This window comes from Nothobranchius furzeri, chromosome 15 (genome assembly GCF_043380555.1).
Source record: "Nothobranchius furzeri strain GRZ-AD chromosome 15, NfurGRZ-RIMD1, whole genome shotgun sequence".
NCBI lineage: Eukaryota > Metazoa > Chordata > Actinopteri > Cyprinodontiformes > Nothobranchiidae > Nothobranchius > Nothobranchius furzeri.
The window spans coordinates 30,502,705-30,522,811 of record NC_091755.1 but is presented as its reverse complement, the minus strand read 5'-3'; the positions used below and the strand labels follow the sequence as shown (position 1 = coordinate 30,522,811).

The 20,107-nt window shown below is 39.5% G+C and overlaps 3 protein-coding genes across 4 annotated transcripts in view; all 3 read left to right on the top strand.

Moving 5' to 3' along the window:
• The window catches only part of LOC107373798 (WAP four-disulfide core domain protein 3), an 84,830-nt gene that overhangs the window by 17,756 nt on the left and 46,967 nt on the right, over positions 1-20,107 (top strand). The gene's annotated exons all lie outside the window — the stretch shown is intronic.
• LOC139063288 (whey acidic protein-like) lies at positions 5,516-8,121 on the top strand. Of its 2 annotated transcripts, XR_011516642.1 has the most exons (4): positions 5,516-5,635; positions 5,982-6,116; positions 6,206-6,414; positions 7,803-8,121. XR_011516642.1 is itself a non-coding variant. In XM_070544667.1 (3 exons), exons 1-3 carry the CDS (start codon positions 5,551-5,553, stop codon positions 6,358-6,360), a joined length of 375 nt encoding a protein of 124 aa, XP_070400768.1. In that variant the 5' UTR covers positions 5,516-5,550; the 3' UTR covers positions 6,361-6,517. The 2 variants fall into 2 exon arrangements, 1 of the variants encoding a protein (XP_070400768.1); XM_070544667.1 differs by lacking the exon at positions 7,803-8,121 and having other exon boundaries at positions 6,206-6,517.
• Positions 10,887-11,919, top strand: LOC107373574 (WAP four-disulfide core domain protein 5). Its single transcript, XM_015941701.3, has 4 exons — positions 10,887-11,043; positions 11,135-11,260; positions 11,415-11,552; positions 11,647-11,919. Exons 1-4 carry the CDS (start codon positions 10,959-10,961, stop codon positions 11,805-11,807), a joined length of 510 nt encoding a protein of 169 aa, XP_015797187.1. The 5' UTR covers positions 10,887-10,958; the 3' UTR covers positions 11,808-11,919.

Here is a 20,107-nt window from a genome sequence, read left to right as displayed (position 1 = left end):
GCTAATAGAGCTTTAAACAGTACCTCTGTTATTAATGTCTCCTCTATATCTTTCCATCCTGATGCATAGGTTGGAGAGAACATGCACACGAGGGGTCTCAACTGGGCAGCGTGATAGTCCATCTTTGCATATCCGATTTAATACTTGCTGTCAAGGGCCTATATATCAAACATTTTTGTGAAATCTTTGTGTATTGAAATTCCCAAATATTTCAAGGTTCAAGGTTCAAGGTTGTCTTCATTAATCCCCACAAGGGGGAAATTGAATTGCCCTCTACAAGTAAAAAACAACAACAACATGATGCACACACACGCAACAAAACATTCACTGGACACAGCTATAAGTCACAACCATGATAGAAATATCAAATATACAATCATACAAAATGCTCGTTGTAAAAACACACTGCAGCAGGAATAAAAGAGTTCCTAAAATGTTCAGTGGAACAACGGGGCATTAACATTCGCCCACTAAAAGAGCTCCGGAGATCCTTAAATATCTGGTGAAGGGGGTGACCCTGCAGAGACATAACTGTCTTAAGTTAACACTTCATCCTTTTGTCGATGATCATGTCAAATGAGTCCAAGCTTTGCCCAACCACTGAGCCAGATTTCTTGATCATTTTGTTGATCCAGTTTTTGTCCTCAGCAGTGAGGCTCCTGCCCCAACACAACACAGCATAAAACAACACACTGGCCATAATCCCCTGATAAAACACATTCAAGAGCCTCCTACTTATATCAAAGGATCTTAGCTTCCTAAGACAAAACAATCTGGACTGGGCCTTTTTAACAGCAGCATCGCTATTCTTTTTCCAGTTTAACTTATCGTCGAGGTACACTCCTAGATATTTTTATGTCTCCACGGTTTCAACAGGTTGGCCTTTGATGACCACGGGAGAGAATGTTTGTTTTTCCTTTCTAAAATCAATAACTAGCTCTTGTGTTTTGCCAACATTAAGTTGTAGAAAATTTACATGACACCATCTAACAAAGGAGTTAACTTCCTCCCTGTAAGCCAGGCCGTCACCCCGAGAGGTCAAGCCCAGTAGGGCAGTGTCATCGGAGAACTTCTGTAAGGGACACGATGGTAAACTGTGCCTATAGTCAGCAGTATACAGTGTAAAAAAGGAGATAAAACTGTCCCTTGTGGTGCACCAGAGTTTGTAAAAATCAAGCCCAAGCACTAAACTAAGCCAGCCACTAACGTGCTACTAAAATAATAAACCAATCAATTACCAAAACCTAAAGAAAATCCACATTTATCAAAACTAGGAAGCTAGAAATCTCCCCAACTAAAATCCTCAAAGGCAAAACACAAAGACAAACTAAACTGAGGATTGGAGATTCACAAACGGGTGGCAAAAGGCACAACTTAACATTAGCAAACAGGGGCACTAAACATTTAACCTTAAACCCCAGTACTGGAGACAACAGTGGGATTACTAAAACAAAGTCTCTAAGAAATCACAGTCAGCTCTGTCACTGTGTCCCCTGAATCATCATCATCATCATCATCATCTTCTTCTTCTTCTTCTTCTTCTTCGAGTTTATTGGCGGATGGCATCTAATTGCTAGGTGCATTTCCGCCACCTACTGTGCTGGAGTGTGAGTCGGAGTGAGAGCGGAAAAAAATAAAAAAATAAATTCTATTCAACAAACTACTGTGTTTTAGATACTCAATAACCAACTTATGTTTCCTTTCTTCACCATTTAACAAATTCCTTACAGTCATCACTCCACCTTCTATGTTTTTTAATTTCTCCCTGAGTTGTCCTCTACTTTCCTCACATTTTATGCAGTCACATAAAACATGTTCCACTGTTTCTCCACCCACCCCACATCCACACAAACCCGTGGGATGTTTCCCTATCAGATGCATCGTATTATTAAGCTCAGTATGTCCCATTCTTAATCTTGATATTATTCTTTGATCTCTACTATTCATCCTTATATTTTTCCATTTTCCTACTTTCCCTTGTATCTGAAATAAATGTCTTCCTTTCTCACATTCTTTGCCACTCTGCCATTATATGTGCTTTAATGATAGATTTAATTTCAGCGGCACTATATGCAATATCCAGTATTTCTCTCTCTTCTAGCCTTTTTTGCAAAAAAATCAGCCATTTCATTTCCTTCTACTCCTCTATGTGCCGGTACCCATAAAAAGTTAACTTCAGTACCCAATTTCCTTAATCTAAATATGGTCTCATATATTTCATATAAAATATCTCTTCGACTTTTGGCAGACATTAATTTAACTGACACTAATACAGACAACAAATCAGTACATATAATTCCTTTTTTAATTCTATTTTGTTCCATCCATTGAAGACTAAATAATATAGCTATCATCTCCACTGTGTACACAGATAAATGATCTGGAGTTGTCCCCTGAATCATTGAGTGAGGAGGCTTAAAAGGCTTCAGGAGCAGCTGATTGCTGATTTGGTGCAGCTGCTCCATATCACTCCTCTGGCCTCTGGTGCTGTATGGCAGGACTGCAGGAACTGCGGCCTGCAGCAGGAGGTCACCTGGTGGAGAGCAGAAACCTCCGGGTTCGTAACACTGGTATTTACAATCAGTGTTGGGGAGAATATGTTGTAAATGGATTTAGTTACGGAACACTGAATACCTGCTATAAAATGTATTTTGTAATGTATTTCATTACTTTGCACAATCCTGGTACTGTATTCTAAGTACTAGTAATACTTCCTCTGGGTAGTGACCAAAAGAATGAGATTATGGATACAAGTGGCTGAAATGAGTTTTCTCCGCAGGGTGGCTTGGCTCTCCCTTAGCAATAGGGTGAGTAGCTTGGTCATTTGGGAGGGGCATAGAGTAGATCCGCTGCTCCTCCATATTGAGAGAAGCCAGTTAAAGTGGCTCTGGAAACTAGTTAGGCTGCCTCCTGGATAGGGTGAGCAGATGTCCCGCATTTTCATTACTTTTCACGTGTCCCGCAAATCAGACTCATGCCCCGCATTATTGACAGTTTCCCGTTTTGGGTTTCAATCTCATAAAAGAAACTGCGGAAAAATCTGCCTGTTGCGGTCAATCAAACGGAGGCGGGACTTTAACGCAGATCTGGAGCGTGTGTGGAGTGCACCCGAACCACCAAAACAAGCGTGAGTGAGCACGGTGGAGAAAATGCTGTAAACTTGTGAATTAAACCTGTTCAGAGATACTCGACAGAGTATTTGTTGTTTCTGAGTCATTTTTCATGTCTCGGTGCAAAGTCTAATATGAAGAGGTCAAAAGCAGGTTTTCCAGTAATTAGACAGGTCCATGATAAACACAATGGAGGCTCTAAAACAGACAAGGTGCTGCGGTTTCAGATACCTGTGTACATGCTGAGCCCCTTAAAGCACAGTGAAGAAATAATGAGAGAATAAATGGAAGCTTTCATCACATATTCTCAGAAATTTGAGGCAAAAGTAACTCTAAGAAACTCTATTATTAGATTAGATCTGAATTTTTAGAGATTAGAATCTGATGTTTATTCTCTTGCCTAAAATTAGAAGAGATTGTTGTGATGTTTTAAAAAATCATTTTGTTTCTGAATTAAGAAAAAAAATAGCGAAAAAGTGTGGATTTTTTTCTGAGATGCTGATTTTAGTGGAAAAATAATTAAAAACAAACATAAATAAATCTAAAAACTATTACTGGTAATTTTAATGCCAACCTGTTGTGGAAAACATTCAATGAAACTCTGAAAAGCTACTTAAACCTGCATTTTATTTTTTTTTATTATTGTGGGCCTATCTATATTATTGAAATGATCAGAGCCACTACAGAGTTATGTTGTGGTAACTTGAGAGGAACTGTGAAATAGTAAAGCTGCTGTATGCTTGTTCGTGTTGAATTCAAATAAAATAAATACAAGAAATAAATGATGATAATAAGAATAATCATTTTATGTATATATAACATTGATGTTAGGGCTAAAAGGCAGAAAATACTCTTTTTTTTCTCATTACATTGAAACTTCACGTTGTCCCACATTGAGTATCTCTGTCCCACATTTGGCAAGTTGGGATCTGGTCACCCTACTCCTGGATGCCTCTCTGGTAAGGATTTCTGGGTACGTCCAACTGGGAGAAGACAAAAGAAGACCCAGAACACGCTGGAGGGACTATGTCTCTCAGCTGGCCAAGGAACTCCTTGGGTATCCCCTGCCCAACTGGCTGGGGCGAAGGAAGTCTGGGCCTCCCTGCTTAGGCCCGACCCCGAATAAGCGGTCGAAAATGGATGGATACTTACCCTTAAACAGCATTTAAATATATTAAATGTCAAATTATGCGCTGTTAGCCACGCCCCAGGAAAACAGAGGGCAAATTAGTGCAAAATTCAATGTACTGACTGGAAAAAAAGAAATAAAACACTTTAATTTTTTTTATAACTTTATCAAAGTGTCAATAAATTATATTTCTGTTTCTATAATAAAGTGAAACTTTTCAGCAGGAGCTGCTAACCAACTCAAAGCCTGTTTATTTAGAAAAACATATTTTTATGTTTTATGTTCTTTCACAATGTAATGGCAGACAGCCCCTGTTGACTGAAATCCATAGCGGTCGAATACAGCAATATGTCAGCCAGATGGGTGGGAAGTTATTGCAACTGAGCAAAACCATGGCTTTTTATTGTCCACAAAAAGGCTTGGGGGTAAAACAAAAAGAGCATAACCATTGGTGCCACCCATGCACAAAGTTGTGCCCCACCTGGGCCACCCCATTTTAAAAGATCTGGACACACCACTGGCAGAAAGATGTACTTGAGTTTATTTTAAAAAATAATGTATTTTTTATCTCCTTTAATGGATTGCTCTTTAACCAAAACCTCCTCACCCCCCCCCCCCCCCCCCCCCACCACCACCACCACCACCACTTCTATAAGCATTATGCAATTTGGACAGAGACTGTCCTGGAGATGAAGTGCCAAGTATGCCAGATGATCAATCTCACATACCAGCACCGCTGCTCTGAGGGCCGGCGGGATGGAGTAATTCCAGGACTGAATTTTTATCCTAGTCCAGGCTCATCACCACTAGTGTTTGAATGCATGGATAGATGAATGATACACTGTAGTGCGTGTCGGAGTCCTTCAACTTTGAAAGGCACTATACAAGTGCAGGTCATCTATCAATATTGTTATGTAAAAAAAAGAAAACAATTCAATCACCCTCTGCAGGTGGTCTCATCCTTCCAAGCTCGGGCCTGGGAGCTGAAGGTTCTGCTCAGTAACTTAGCTGTTCCTAGAACTGCACTTTTCTGGGCTAAGATTAATGTTTTTGCTGGGATCTGCTTTAGCCACTCCTCCAGTTTGTGTGTGTGTGCGTATGTATGTATGTATATATATATATATCTTTTTGCATGCTATACATAGATTTGGATACATTTATTGTATTCATTAAAATATCATCCACAGTTCTAATATAGCACACACAAACAAAACAGACAAATATGGTCATAGACTTAAGGAGGAAGTCGTCGTCCCCCCCACCCCCCCAAATAGGACACCAGGAGCAGATTCCTGATTGAGATAAGTCAACATGAGGACTCACTGGTCCACGGTAGCTGGCCTGCTTTTAGGGTTTTGTGTCTTTTTGTCCTCCAACTCAATCATGCCAAAACGTGGTAAGTTTTCTCAAATGTGTTCAGTTTGTTTTCCGGGTTATTTACCTAAGATGTTGACCTGATTCTTTCATTAACGTTTATTACACCTCTGTCTTAAACCAGGTAACTGTCCAAAAGTCTTTAATCCCATCATGCCAGGAAGAACATGTAGATTTGACAGAGACTGTGAATGTGATGATAAATGTTGCGTGTACAGCTACGGAGCTGTGTAAGCCCCCCCCCCCCCCCCCCCCCCCCCCCCCCACCCCCAGAATTGTTTCTAATTGTTTCTTTAGAAACAATTAGAAACATTTTAGTGTTCAGTTTTATAAAATCTGAACTTTCTTTGTCTTCTCTTTCCTCTCAGCTACACTAGGGTGTCCGATCAACGCAAATCAGATGCCGATTTGTGATCAGGACTGTTATTCTGACAGCGACTGCCGATTTGGTGAAAAGTGCTGCGCTACTTGGTGTGGACACTTGTGCATGTCTTCAAAACCAAGTGAGACACAATTAAAGTAGTGAAATGTTTCAGTTAGTCCTCCCACACAGCTGTAGGTTAGAAACTGACCGAATGCTTTTGTGTTTCAGTAAAGCCAGGAGAATGTCCCGATTATGTGTGGCGCACCCGCTGTTGTGATCACTGCGAACATGATAACGACTGTAGCAATGAGCTGAAGTGCTGTCCTTCAAATTGTGGCCTTTCCTGTGCAAGTCCCATTGTGCCATCAGTCCCCAACTCTTAATCTTAATCTGGACAAGAATACAAGCATATTGAACAAAATCTCAACATCATGAATGTGAGTGCATGTTTATTTGATGATCTCTTTCTTTTAGGGCTAGTTTATTCGTACTGAGTTCTGTCACCTTTAAAATGGATGAGATGTCATTGTTAGATGTTACTTTAGAGATCGCCATTATATTCAACACATTGCCTTTTTCGTCACTTATGTGCGAAAAGGGGTTTTTCCCTTTTCTGACTGCAGATCCCAATGCAGCGTAAAACTGACGCGATGGGATGTCTGCTGATGCGGCATTGAACCAGCTCATTTAACCGCACCTAAACCTTAATGTTTTGCTATTTATAACAATCCCCTCACCCTCATCCTAACCTTAACCCTCTTGCTACCTAAAACGTTACTCTCACTGCATTCTGACTGTGAATTTTCGTATTTGCCACCCAAGGGGAACGTTAGAACATACCAGCTGGCGAGGGGGAGGTTACAAATACCCTCTACTTTTAACATCCACCTTGGTAGTTGAAACCTCCCCTAATCATGTTTTAAAATTATGATGTAGATCATTTAACTTTTGCAGTTGACGACTCTCATCCTAAAATAAGTCTGAAAAAGTGATCAGATCACTGAAAAACAAAGTGATTGGTGGTTATGATGTTGTCATTCTTTAAAAATTGCATAAAATTGATTGACATATAGTTCAACATTTTTGTATCTTTTGACTCAAGCAAAAAAAAAAGAGAACTATTTTGTAGGGAGTGATTATTCATCCTTCATGAGTATAATTCATTTGGACTGACGTGACATTAAAAAATTAGATGAAACAGCAATTAATGCATAACCAAAGGTGTTTGTAATTTGTAGTTTGTTAGAAGGAGTGAGAAACTGCTATGATTATGTGCATAATTGACAAAGAGAATTAGAATTTGGAATAAATTCACCAAAGCAGTTGAGAGAAACTGTGATTAAATTTGTTGTCCTGAAATATTTAAATCAGACATATAAGAATAACAGTAAAATTGATGGCTCTTTTTGTTATTTTCTAATCAATAACTTGAAATCTGAGTTTAATTGCTACATTTAGCCCTTTGAGATTTTTTTATGGAGGACGGGGCATCAGAAATTAAATGCATCAATCATCACTGAAACAAGAAATTAACTGTTTTAATCTTCAATGAAAAATAAACAGTGTCTAAATTGAGGGTGCTTTTTGCTATTTTTCTAGTACATTTTTGATTATTTAATTTCAAAATTATTTTTTTCATTTTCAGAAAATCAAAGGTTATTCAACAGTTTGAACTTCCTTCTTGTACCTCCTCTCCTGTAAATAATAATAATAATTAAAAAAATACTTTAAAAAATCTACTTTACATCATTTACATCATTTATATCACAGTGTTTTATCACTTTGATGGAAAAGGCATTTTTTGCAGACATTTATTATGTTACAGGGATGTCACTAGTATTGAAAGACAAGGGGGACTTAGCCCCCAGGGTTGGAGAAAAGAATTGGCACACAGCGAGAGCTGACATTTCTTCAGTACAGCAAGTACATCATTTTAATTAAATATTGATAACTAGACTGTTTTTCATTTCAATTTGTAGTCGCCCTGTTAGTTATTGAGACCTTACCAGCACAGTTATTGCTCTTGCACGAAATATATGCAAATAAAACTGAATGATAATAATAGATATTTTAGAGGTGTTTTGCATCTCTGGAGCTGCTGAACACCTAATCACATAATTTTTGTTGTATGTTTAATGTGTAAAAATAACAGATAAGTAAAGGAATCCCAGTGGAAGAGGAGTGCAGGCACAAGGACCCAGCGTCCTCTATGCTGCTCAGTCGACTGTTTGTGTTCTTGGATATTTGTCCAAACAGGAGTTCAGAAGCACAGTGTGTGTGTGCATTAAATGACCATGGAGACACACTGGTACACACTTGGTGGTGCATTCTTATGCACTGTTTGCCAAACACAATGGGAAGTCTGTTTTTTTCTTCAATGTAAGTACCATTTATCTGTCTGTTTCACAGTACTCGTCTGAAATCTTACTGCAAATGTTTCTTGGCTTCAGCACTAACCCGGCTCTGTTTTTGTTTTGTGTTTCCCCCCTCAGAGCCCCCTCCAAAACCAGGACAATGCCCACACACGCTTTACACTTTTCCATCACGTTTGGGATGTTCAAGTGACCAAGACTGTGAAGATTATGAAAAATGCTGCACCTATAACTGTGGGTCTGTTTGTGTTGCCCCTCATTACAGTGAGTGGTGCCGACACAAGCAGCTGTTGGGATGTTGGAACGAAGCATGAATATTTATTTAAAAAGGAAAAAAAAACAGATTTAATATCTCTCCATATGATGCCTTGTATTTGCTTTCAGTAAAAGCTTTGTGTCCTGACTCGAGTGGGACCGGCACGTGTCAGCAAGAGTGTGAATGTGATGACGACTGCAAGCGTGGTAAAAAATGCAGCTTCAATGGATGCGCGAAAGAGTGCATGCCACCAAAAATAGGTGAGTTAGGACCAATATGGCCACATTTCTGAAGGATCTCTCACAGAATATGTTATAACTGAGTGGTTTTATCTGTGGTGTGTCAGTGAAGCCGGGGTTTTGCGGTTTCCCAACCTTCTCTCCGTGTGGAGTAACCTGCCTTGATAATGGTTATTGTTCAGGGGATGACAAGTGCTGCCCATCTTTCTGTGGTCATTTCTGCAGGATACCCATGTGATCACACATATATTGTAAATTAGCAAAAATAATACAGTAAATGGTTTATTTTTCTCTTGTTATGTTTGTGGTTTTTTTCTTTAATTAGTATGGCATTTCAGCATCTGAGCATCTGCACCACAAAATTATTAATTCTTCTTGAAGAAAATCAGTCTTTTAAATCATGTTTTAAAATTATGATGTAGATCATTTAACTTTTGCAGTAGACGACTCTCATCCTAAAATAAGTCTGCAAAAGTGATCAGATCACTGAAAAACAAAGTGATTTGTTGATATGATTTTATTTAATCTTTGAGAAGGAAATTATTGTTTGGAAATAGGAAAGTGCTTACTGATCTTTTTTTATAGAGATGGTCAAGACATTCAAAGTTTTATTGTTGTTGCTCTATGATGCTCATAATTTGTCTCTTAATTGTGATTTCCTTATTTCTTCATAACTTTGTAGATCACAAAGAAATTTAAGCAAACAAACCAAAAATAAATAAAATAAAACAATCAAAAATGTATATTTCAATTAAAAGTATTGTTTTAAACAATGAAACTTTACTTGTGTTTTTCTTGGATTGGGGAGGGGTGGTTAAATGTGACATCAAACATGCACACATATGCAGAACATTGTATGCAAATACATAAAGATTTGCTTGAAAATTATTATTATTAATAATATTACAATTTGTTTGTGCATTATTTATTTATTTAGTTGGATTAAACATATTTTATTAACAGCAGTGAAACCTGCATGAACATGTCAATTGTTTTCAATAAACATCAAAACAAACACTTTGAGTTCATTTTAAACACCGTTTCTGCAGGAAATTAAAACATGTACACAATGCATGTAATAAATAAAAAAGTTGGAGAGTGCAGCAACTGCCTGATGTTTCATCATATATCGTCCTTCATATGAATCCCAATAAAAAAACTTTTATTTATAATAGCATAAGCTTTAACAAAATGCCTACATCCGGTTTAATAATCTGTACAATAATTGTAAAGTTTGTGAAAGTAAGACCAGTTTGTTTGCAATATTTTAGGAAAGTTTAGATACTCAAAAGATAAAGTGCATGACATCATCATGCTCTGTTCTGCTGAAATGTATGCAGCTTTCATCGAGTTTGAACTGGATTTGTATGAAAACTGAAACATATACCACCAAAAACACAAATAAAGGCAAAGTCCAAATGTCTGTGACCTGATAAGATTCTGAATGTGTGGACTTTTACACCAGCACCCTATTTGCCAGGGTATGTTTTATCATCTCATCTGATTATTGGTCATTTTGGGACATTTTGACCGAATCACTCTGAACTTTCAGTGTCATTTTATCTCGTTTTTCTCCACTGGCAGCAAGACAACAAACAAAAGATCTCGTAATAAAGCTGATGTTGGCAATATCTGGGCTGAGAGCTCATGTGTGGAACATGTCTGGGTCATAAATAATGAAATCAGAATCAACAACAACAACACACACACACAGACACACACACAGGTTTATATGCCATAAACATATTATGTGTTGTACAATCATTAAGTCGACATAAAGCATACATGACTTTTCTGACCTTAAACAATGTAAATGTAAAACAAGTCTAAAATAATAAAGGCCATGACCATAATAAACTGATTATGACACAGAATGAAAAACCAAGCCACAACTCAGAAATTGTCACAGCATGTTTCAAATTTTTATTTGCATTATTTGAATGTAAACTTTTTCAAATAAGAAAAAAATAATAATGGAAAGAATTGGATGAATTGGCAGAAGTAACTCTACAGACACAAGGACCCAGCATCCTAGCTGCTCCAGTTACAGTTTATAAGCCAGGGGATTCCTAAACAGGACAACAAGGGCAGATTTCTGGCTGAGACAAATCATCATGGAGACACTCAGGTCTAGAAAAGCTGCCTTGATTGTGTTGTTTTGTGCTTTTGTTCAATCCAACGCAATAATGCCAAAACCTGGTGAGTGAGCTTGTTTTCTCCCACGTGTGTTATGTTCATGTATGATAACTCGACACTGATAAATCTTAACTTGACTCTCTTCTGAATCCAGGTAACTGTCCGCGCATCTTTGAGTCGTTTGCACCATTGCAACCATGTAATTATGACAGAGACTGCCCAGGAGATCAGAAATGTTGCACGTTTTTCTCCAGATCTGGTTGCACCCCTCCAGTTCCAAGTAAGAACCTTTTTTTTTATCTTGTTAAATCCACTCAGTGAATGAAATAGTAGAAGATATCTCCCGACAGCTTTACGAGGAAAAACTTTATTTTCCAAGATGATATTTCCATTTATTTAAGTCTTCGCATTAATTATTATTTATTTCCTCTCAGCATTACCAGGCTGTCCAATGCCTCCAGGGGATATGGGGATTTGTATTGATCAGTGTTCAAGTGATGCGGATTGTCCTGGCCACGATCAGATATGCTGCTCTAATGGGTGTGGACACGTGTGCATGTCTCAGATTCCAGGTGAAATATGACCAAAGGAGTTAAATTCCTCAAATACTGCCACAATGCTGCTAAATATAAAGAGGCTGAATGTTTCTGTTTTGATGTTCCTCAGTGAAGCCAGGACAATGTAATCCTGATGACTTCTTCACCCATCGATGTCACTCACACTGTAGAAATGATGGTGATTGCCGTGGTGAGCTGAAGTGTTGCCCATCATTTTGTGGCAATGTTTGCAAATACCCCTGGTTTTGGCCCCCAATAGGCCGCCGCTAGGTGTGCAATTCTTATACTCTTTAAATACTAATTTGTTGATTTTTTTTAAATTTGCTGTTATTGAGGAAGCACAATATTAAATAAATAAATAAAATACAATCTGCAACACAGCGTACAATTGTCTTCCCTTTTTTTGTTTTTAAACAGCCACTTGAACTCCTTAACACTTGGGGGGACAGGTTGATATGTGTTCCCGACAGCCAGGGGCGGATTTAGCAATTTGGGGGCCCAAGGCGAACAAAGACATGGGGACCCTTATACTAAATTTTCGACAATCTTACCTTTAACTGGATTTGCGAAACTCTACCTTCTTCTGACATGAGTTATATTCCCTTTTTATTAGTCCTCCTCTTTTTTCCTGTACTTCCCTCCCTTTGAGTGCCTTCAATATTTGCTCTGCTTTCTTCTTCCTGTCAGTGCTCCTGTGCTTTAGCCTTAGTTATTTTTTTCTATTTTCCATTTTGGTCTATGTTTTCCTCCCTTTAAACATTTTCCATTGTCTTTCCTTTTCTGCTTCCTATTGATGTTTACATCGAAAAACGACGTCACTTTCAGAAGTGAAAATAAAAGCTTTTATGAAGCATGATGCTTCTTTCTCTTATTGGAGCCACTAGGATAACTTCATGTCATGCTTAATGTTTTGACTATCGCTTTGCGTTTGTTACGAACACTCCCGCCTCTCTTATTATTATTATTTGTGGTCTTATGGGACTTGGCAAACAACAATTTGGTGCATTACCGCCACCAACTGGATTGGAGTGGAATGACTACCAATCACTTCCTGTTTGTGCATCGCCGTCTTAATAACCCTCTTATGACCATAATTATAACAGGGCCGCCTGGTATTTTTTTAATCTTATGGCTGTAAAATTGTAATAAAAAGTGCAAAGTGTGTAACTCTTCTCCTTTTTTCAGAACAACCTCATTTTTCAGTGTATGGTTTGTATTTCCAAACCACTTCAACATTTCACGAAAAGAAACGTGAAGCCACTTCTCATCCAGCTTCACTGGCTGCCAGTCAACTTCAGGGTTCATTTCAAGATCCTGGTGCTGGTCTATAGGGCCTTACATGGACAAGCACCATCATACATTGGTGATCTTCTTAGTCCCTACACCCCCAGCAGGTCCCTGAGGTCCAGTGATCAAAGCCTACTGGTTGTGCAGCACACCAGGCTAAAGACCAAAGGTGACAGATCATCTGCTGCTGTGGCCCCCACACTCTGGAACTCTCTCCCCCCGAGTCTGAGATCAGTGAACTCAGTGGTCTCCTTCAAAAAGCAGCTGAAGACTCACTTGTTCAAGCTGGCTTTTGTATGACCTTCTTCAACCCCTTTCTCTTTATTCTGCTCTCCCCACCTATTCCACCTTCCTTAGGATCCACTGATTTCCCTCTTTCCTATTCACTCTCTCCCTTTTTAACATTTTTTCTTTTAAATCACAATTGCCTAATTTTTGCTCATTTTAAATATGTTTTTAAACATTTTCTAAATGCTTTTTTATATATATTTTTTTGTTTATGTGAAGCGCCTCATGATTTTTATCTTGAGGCGCTATAGAAATGATATTTTCTTCTTCTTCTATTTAGAATTTATTTCTATTACAGCCTTTAAAAAATCAGCTTAAAAGTGAAAAAGGCAAAAAACGGATTTGAATTTTTTACAGTTATTACTGAAAAGGAACTTCAAATTTAAACTTTGAACTGTAATCAGTGGCGGCTGGTGAAAAATATTTTTGGTGGGGCTGTGCTATTATTTTTTAAACAAACTTGTGCTTTCTGAGCTTTGTGCACAACTTCACTATGTCCTGAATTAAGCACAGCTCTTTTATTTCCTGTCTTACATCATTGGACAAACTGATTAATCCAGGTGTTTCTGACTATTGGCACGCTGCCTTGCGGACCAAAGTTGAAAAATACTGCATTAAATTGCACATAAAATAACATGACCATAAATGGTAAATATGCAATGCAAGAGGCAAGTAACAAAAACATTTTGTTTAATTTCAACATTTGAGTGAACACGAAAAATTATGAGCAGGTCACTGTTACAGTAAAGGTAGTAAACACTACTTAGACAAAATGCCAGAAATTTACACTGTTAGGACTTATGGAAAGTGGAAACACTTTCATAGGAAATAATGTCATCAGTATCCTCTTACAAATGTCATATTTCCCACTTTTTGGGACAATAAAACATTTCTGGTTCTCAATGAGATGTTTTTACTTCAAATGTAAAAACATCTCATTGAGAATCAGAAATGTTTTATTGTCCCAAAAACTGGGAAATTTGTTTGCTGCAGCAGAAGTGTAACAATTAAAATGGAATCAGATTGATGTATGTACAAATTTACTTGAAATACACATTTACATGATTAAATATGTATAATAGGTATGTGTGTTGAAATTAGTTTTTACAGTTATTGCGCATTAAACAATGTACATGTTATTAAACAAATGTCCCGGTTTGTGGGACAACCAAGGATTTCTGATTCTGATTGTCTTGTTTACAGAAATGTAATGTACAGCTTACCTCTGCATCCAGCTGCTGTTCTCCCTGTCCAAACGTCCTCCGTTTCTTTGTTGGCTGCTGCACTGATGCGCTGCATTCGTCAGTCAGAGAATGAATGGAGTCCCCAATGAGACACAAGTTCCACATCCACCTTCAGTGGATCCCAGCCGTTTTGAACAACAAACACAGAAAGCAAAATAACGCATTAGCGTGATTGCATCCAGCTAGCCACTGCTTCCTGGTGTACCAATTTTGGGAGAAGCGTCGTGTGTACAGTTTACCCTTCTTGTCCTGCTGGCTTATCTTTACGTCGGGCTGATCTGGTCCAAGCTCTTTGACATTAAGTTTTTCCACCATAGTTCTCCTCTCGAACGGATACTGGAGAAGAGACCGAACTGAATTCAGTGGCTGCTGAGATCCGGTATCCATGTTGTAGGCGCACTGGCGTCCATGTCTACGTCTGTGTCATGACAGTCACGAGTCACGACCAAAAACGTGCTGGAGTCGAGACTCTCCGAGTTCTACCGAGCACCAACGAAAGCCTTGGCGGTAGCTCTATCGCCCATCATGCTTCTGAAACAACGTCGACGCTGATTGGATACATTCCCATTCCTACCCTTTGATTTTCTTGTCAGCAATTGGACAGCTGGTCCCGTCTTGTTTGGGTGATTGAAAAACAGCACACAGCCTCCACCGCTCGGCAGAGACCGGCAGAGATCGGCAGAGACCGGCAGAGACCAATATAGATATATATATATATGATTTATTTTTGTTACAAAACACACAATTAACTTAGAATATGTGATTATTGTTCATTTTATTTATTTATTTTTTAAAATAAAAATTAAAAACACAGGGGAAACTGGGAGGGCGGCACCCTATCGCCCTCTACTGGCCAGCCGCCACTGACTGTAATGCATCTATTCTTAAAAAAGTTTGAACCGGTATCTTTTTTAGCAGTTTTTAAGACCATTTATTTTTGTAAACTTTCAGACGTTTTTATTTGATGTGATAGACCTTGAAGCAGCTTCTCTCCAGGTGCAGGCAGAGTCCTGCACACCTCACTGCCATGGGGTGCTTCTCTGGCACACCGTGCACTGCTATACCAAAAACTTTTGTTTTAGCAAAAATAATTATTTATTGTAAAAAGATAAATAATGCTGGAATGAAGCTGAATCTTACAATTAGCAAATATTTGAGGGTTGTTCAAATAAAAAAAATATATAAAGACTGAACAAACGTTCATATCCTGGTTCACCGGAGATCTGTCCTTCTTCATGGTCACTGTCTTCAGATATAAGCCTTCTGGGACACCTAACAGATTGTGTTGATTTTCTTTGAGGCATTTCCATAATTTCATGCTGGCTTTTATGCTGATTAGCTTCCCCGTCCCGTTATCCGCTTTCACCGCGGCGCTGCGCTCCGTTTCAATCTGCAGGATTTCCCCTCGTAGCGATATTTTCCCTAACTCTGATTGCTTCATGCTATAGATCGCTGGAAAGCTGCTTTTATGTACTTTTAGGAACGGTTGGAATTTCTTGGATCAGATCAGCCATTCAAAAGTTATAAACGTGAGCATTTTGGATGACTAACTCAGCACGTCTCTGAATCTGTGTTGTGATTCGTTGCGCTCAAAACAGGGAATCCCGGTGGCTACCGTAATGTATTGTATATGCACGAAAAGCCCCACTTTTAATCTTTTCAGCACTTTTGGAATTTTAATGATATCTTGAACGGTTCAGGAATTATGGTAATGAGGAGGGCGCATGTCCAATCCCGTCTGCAGCCACAGGTTGGTAATAATGTTGTGGTCAGGGCTAGGGGGCCCCCCCCCAACACATGGGGGCCCCAAGCGGCCGCCTACCTATGCCTAATGGTAAAACCGCCTCTGCCGACAGCAGCATGTTTAAAAGGTTCAAACAAAGTCCGATCCTACTGGCTTCATATATTGTATCCACTTGGACCAAGTGGCGTAGAATGAGTCAATTTGCAGTTTCAGTTATGCTATTTTTTCCATTTTGTAAATGTTCAGCGTGATATTGATCCAGTCCTCCATTGTCGGGTGATTGGGCTTGAGCCACATTTTAGTGATGGCCTTCTTGCTTGCAGCTAATAGACCATAGAGAAGTTTCCAGTCTTTATTATTGAGGTTGTCTGATTCTATAGTCCCCAAAAACAGTGTTTCAAATGAGAGGGTGAAGTGTCACACCCTGTCCTGTCTCCCCATTTGGTTCAGCCTGTGTCGCTGTTGATTGCTCCCACCTGCCTCTCGTTTCCCAATCACCCAAGATCCCAGCCCTCTTGTATTTACACCCCTCTAGTTCTGTGTCTCTTTCTGCCTCCTTGTTTCCACGTCCTGTGTCCAGAGTTCATTAAAACCCTTTTGAGTTTTCTAGTTTGTCTGCCTGCCTGCTTCCTCCCCAGCGTTTGAATCCTTATCTCCACTCCACTCACCAGCGCGTCCTAACATGAAGACCATTGAAAATACATTTTGAATATGTTGGTGAATATCTATCCAGTAACTTTGGATCCTATGAGAGCTCCAAAAAAAAAAAGAAAATGATTTGCTCCCTCACTACTGCATCTCCATCATGTATCTCCCTTTCCCCGGTAACTTTGCTGTTTCGGTGTAATAAAGTAATGCATTGTAATTTTCCAACAGAATTCACGCCAGACATTTGACCTTGTTGAGGCCCATGAAATTTTACAACTATGATCCCAGTTCTCCTCGGTAACATTAAACCCTCCTTCCTTTTCCCGTTTTTCTTTCACGTAGTACGTGTTGTCCCCTTTACTTTGCAGAAGGCCCTCATATAGTTTGGAAATAAATAATAAAATAAATAATGCCTGATTTGTAGATAGTGGAAGAAGTCATCAGACCCCAACCCATGTTTTTGCCTCAGTGTCTCAAATGATTGGAATGCCCCCTTGTGGATGAATGAATTATAGCTGGTTAACCCTTTGGAGATCCACATCCTGAATCTGTTATCATGTTGGTTAGGTGTAAAATCTGAGTCAAAAGCCGGCCACAACAAAATTTTAGAATCTTCCTCCAAGCTACACTTTTGACTTGTTTCTTTCCAGATTGATATTGCTGTTTGTGTAGTGTGCTCACGCGGGAGCTTAAATTTGGATTGTAGTTTGGGATCTGCTAATAGAGCTTTCAACGATACCTTTTTTATTAATGTCTCCTCTATATCTTTCCTTCCTGATGTATAGGTTGGAGAGAACATGCACACGAGGGGTCTCAGCTGGGCAGCGTGATAGTACTCCCGTAAACAAGGGAGGTTCATACCACCCTTTTCCTTTTTCATTTGTAAAGTCAATCACGTCAACCATTGGTCCGCATAACTGTCAATCATTCCAGCGAAGCCTCTGCGTAAGTCCGTCATACGTGCTTGCCCCTGGGTCAGTTTTCTCCTTGCTTATGCACATTCTTTTTTCTTAACGGGTTGCCCACTTTTATCTCAACGGGTTCTTTTGAAAATGGCTGAGAGTCGCAAGAGAAAAGGTGTCTTCAAAGTCTACGAAAAGAAGAGAAAGGCCTCTGAAATGAGAAATAAGACCAGGGTGTTTTTAGGAGACTCTTTTCAACATTGGCGTTTACTGAAAGAGACGGTTGAGCTGTCCACAGATGCTGCGGTTGCCTGTTTTCGGCTCGACAGGTAAGCTAAAGTTCGGCATGCTATTTGGAGGAATGCATTTGAGATTACTGCTAGAAGAACTGTATGAAAATAAAACCTGTTCTATATTTGTTTGCGTGCATCAGCTTCTGAAATATTCTACTGGCCAAACAAAGCGCATTCTTTGCCGATGTGATTCCAACATGGCAGTGCCCGGTCTGCATGTGAAAAAATAAACAAACGGCGAGAGAGCTGTAAATAGAGGAAATGCTTCCACTTGTTTTATTGTTGATGCGTTGCCGCAATCGTCATTTCAAGTTTCGGAAAGTATGTGTACGGTGGCTGCAAAGAAGGAGCAGTCTAGGATTTTATGCTTATCTACCTAAAGAGATGCGCTTTGCTGACACAGAATCCTTCTGACCGCTCCGCTGTCTGTATCGTGAATCCTTCGAGAGTATAGTGGAAATTTTCGGCTCATCGATCCGCAAAGCACGTTTAGTTTATTTTCTTTTTACATGAGGACAGGGGGCTGCTGCATCTGAATCTGAACACATCTTTGAGCGGAGACATTAAAGACAATGTCCAGTGCCGGCAGTTGCTTGGAAACAGAGCGTGCACAAGCACGCTCCACGGACTGGTAGAGGGGTGCGCATGCGCATTTTAAAGAATGTTGAGAGGGCGGTTCTTCAGAAACATCGATTGCTACACCTTTAAGAAGGTAAAGAATAATTCTGGTATGAATTTTAATTATGAATTGGTGTTGAAGAAGCAAAAACAAGTTAAAAAATACATTTATTCACATATCGAGTTTGCTAGTTAAAGACTTTGTTTTGGAGTCTTACACTTCAGTTAAGAAGGTAACTACCTTTTTGGGAATCAGCAGTAAATGTTTTCTATGTAAATTGCACATTATATCTTTAATTTTGGAAGGTATACAGCCACTTTCACCCATAACCATTTATGTTAGTTAATAAAACTACGGACTACAGAGCTGTATTGTGGCAACAGCGAACTTGGAACGGATACACGTGCACAACTTTTTCTATAAGGTCAGAAAGAAACAAAATAAGCTATAACTAAAATCTTTGACATGCTCATGACTCATTCAAGAACAAAGCTGAGCTGTTACACAGCACTTAAATGTAGTTTTTCAAAGTAACGCTTAGATAGCTGGGCAGCTGTACAGTATAACCATCCAGAACCACAACATTAACCGAATAACACCCCTAAGTGTGTAAACCCTGCAAATTTTTTTAAGTCTGTTATGAACTACTTGTATATAAAAAATGCACACTTAGAGTATATACCCCAATCTGAGAACCTCAGTTCTGATACACATTTCTCTGTGCTCACTGATTCAGGTGAATCACTCCATGCGCCTCAGCCAGAAGCCCCTGCAGCCCTGGGTGATCCTAATGTCTACTGGTGAGGTGGAGAGTGCCCATTGTACATGTATGGCCGGTGTTGCAGAGAAATGTGCCCATGTGACAGCTCTTCTATACAAGATTGACACTGCTGTGCACTACGGGGGAACATCACACCTTCAGATGTTCAGGCTTACTGGATAATGCCCTCGAATGTGAAGACAGTGCAAGGTGTCCTGGGACACAAAACAGACTACACCACCAGTGCATCCAGCAAACGGGCCCTTGACCGTTCGCTAAATGAAGGATAGGATGTTTGCTCTGAACCCAAAATCCAGACTGGTATTGGTGGCTGTTCAGTACTACAAAGGACATTGGTGAACTTACTCTCTCTCTCTCCGCTCTTATGCATGCAGGCAGAGCTGGACTCTGCTCTGTGATGGAGGGATTCTGTCACTTATACGCAGACCCTGTCAAGCCTCGTGTCCTGCTCAAATCCCTTCTACGTATACATGATGCACACCTAAGGGGTTGTGAACTTTCTGTCCTTCTGCAGCAGTGCGAGCAATGGAAATGCTACGTCACTGTGTCAGAAGCAGAGGCAGAGGCGCTGGAAGAGAAAACCAGAGACCAACATAAATGCGAGTTTTTGCAAAAGCAGGAAGAATCACAGCTTCAAACATTCATGCTGTTATGTCCACCTCCACTGCCACACCTGCATTATCCACAGTGAAGAAGGTGTGCTACCCAAACAAAATGTCACGTCCGCTGTGAGACAATTAGCCGGAGCCAATCAAATGGGGGAA

Bases quoted from the DNA above. Each gene is read 5' to 3' on its own strand.
- LOC107373574 (XM_015941701.3), top strand. From the start codon at position 10,959: ATGGAGACACTCAGGTCTAGAAAAGCTGCCTTGATTGTGTTGTTTTGT. The intron at 11,044-11,134 runs GTGAGTGAGCTT...TTCTGAATCCAG, and splicing joins CGCAATAATGCCAAAACCTG to GTAACTGTCCGCGCATCTTT. The intron at 11,553-11,646 runs GTGAAATATGAC...GATGTTCCTCAG, and splicing joins GTGCATGTCTCAGATTCCAG to TGAAGCCAGGACAATGTAAT.
- LOC139063288 (XM_070544667.1), top strand. From the start codon at position 5,551: ATGAGGACTCACTGGTCCACGGTAGCTGGCCTGCTTTTAGGGTTTTGT. The intron at 5,636-5,981 runs GTAAGTTTTCTC...CTTTCCTCTCAG, and splicing joins CTCAATCATGCCAAAACGTG to CTACACTAGGGTGTCCGATC. The intron at 6,117-6,205 runs GTGAGACACAAT...TTTGTGTTTCAG, and splicing joins GTGCATGTCTTCAAAACCAA to TAAAGCCAGGAGAATGTCCC.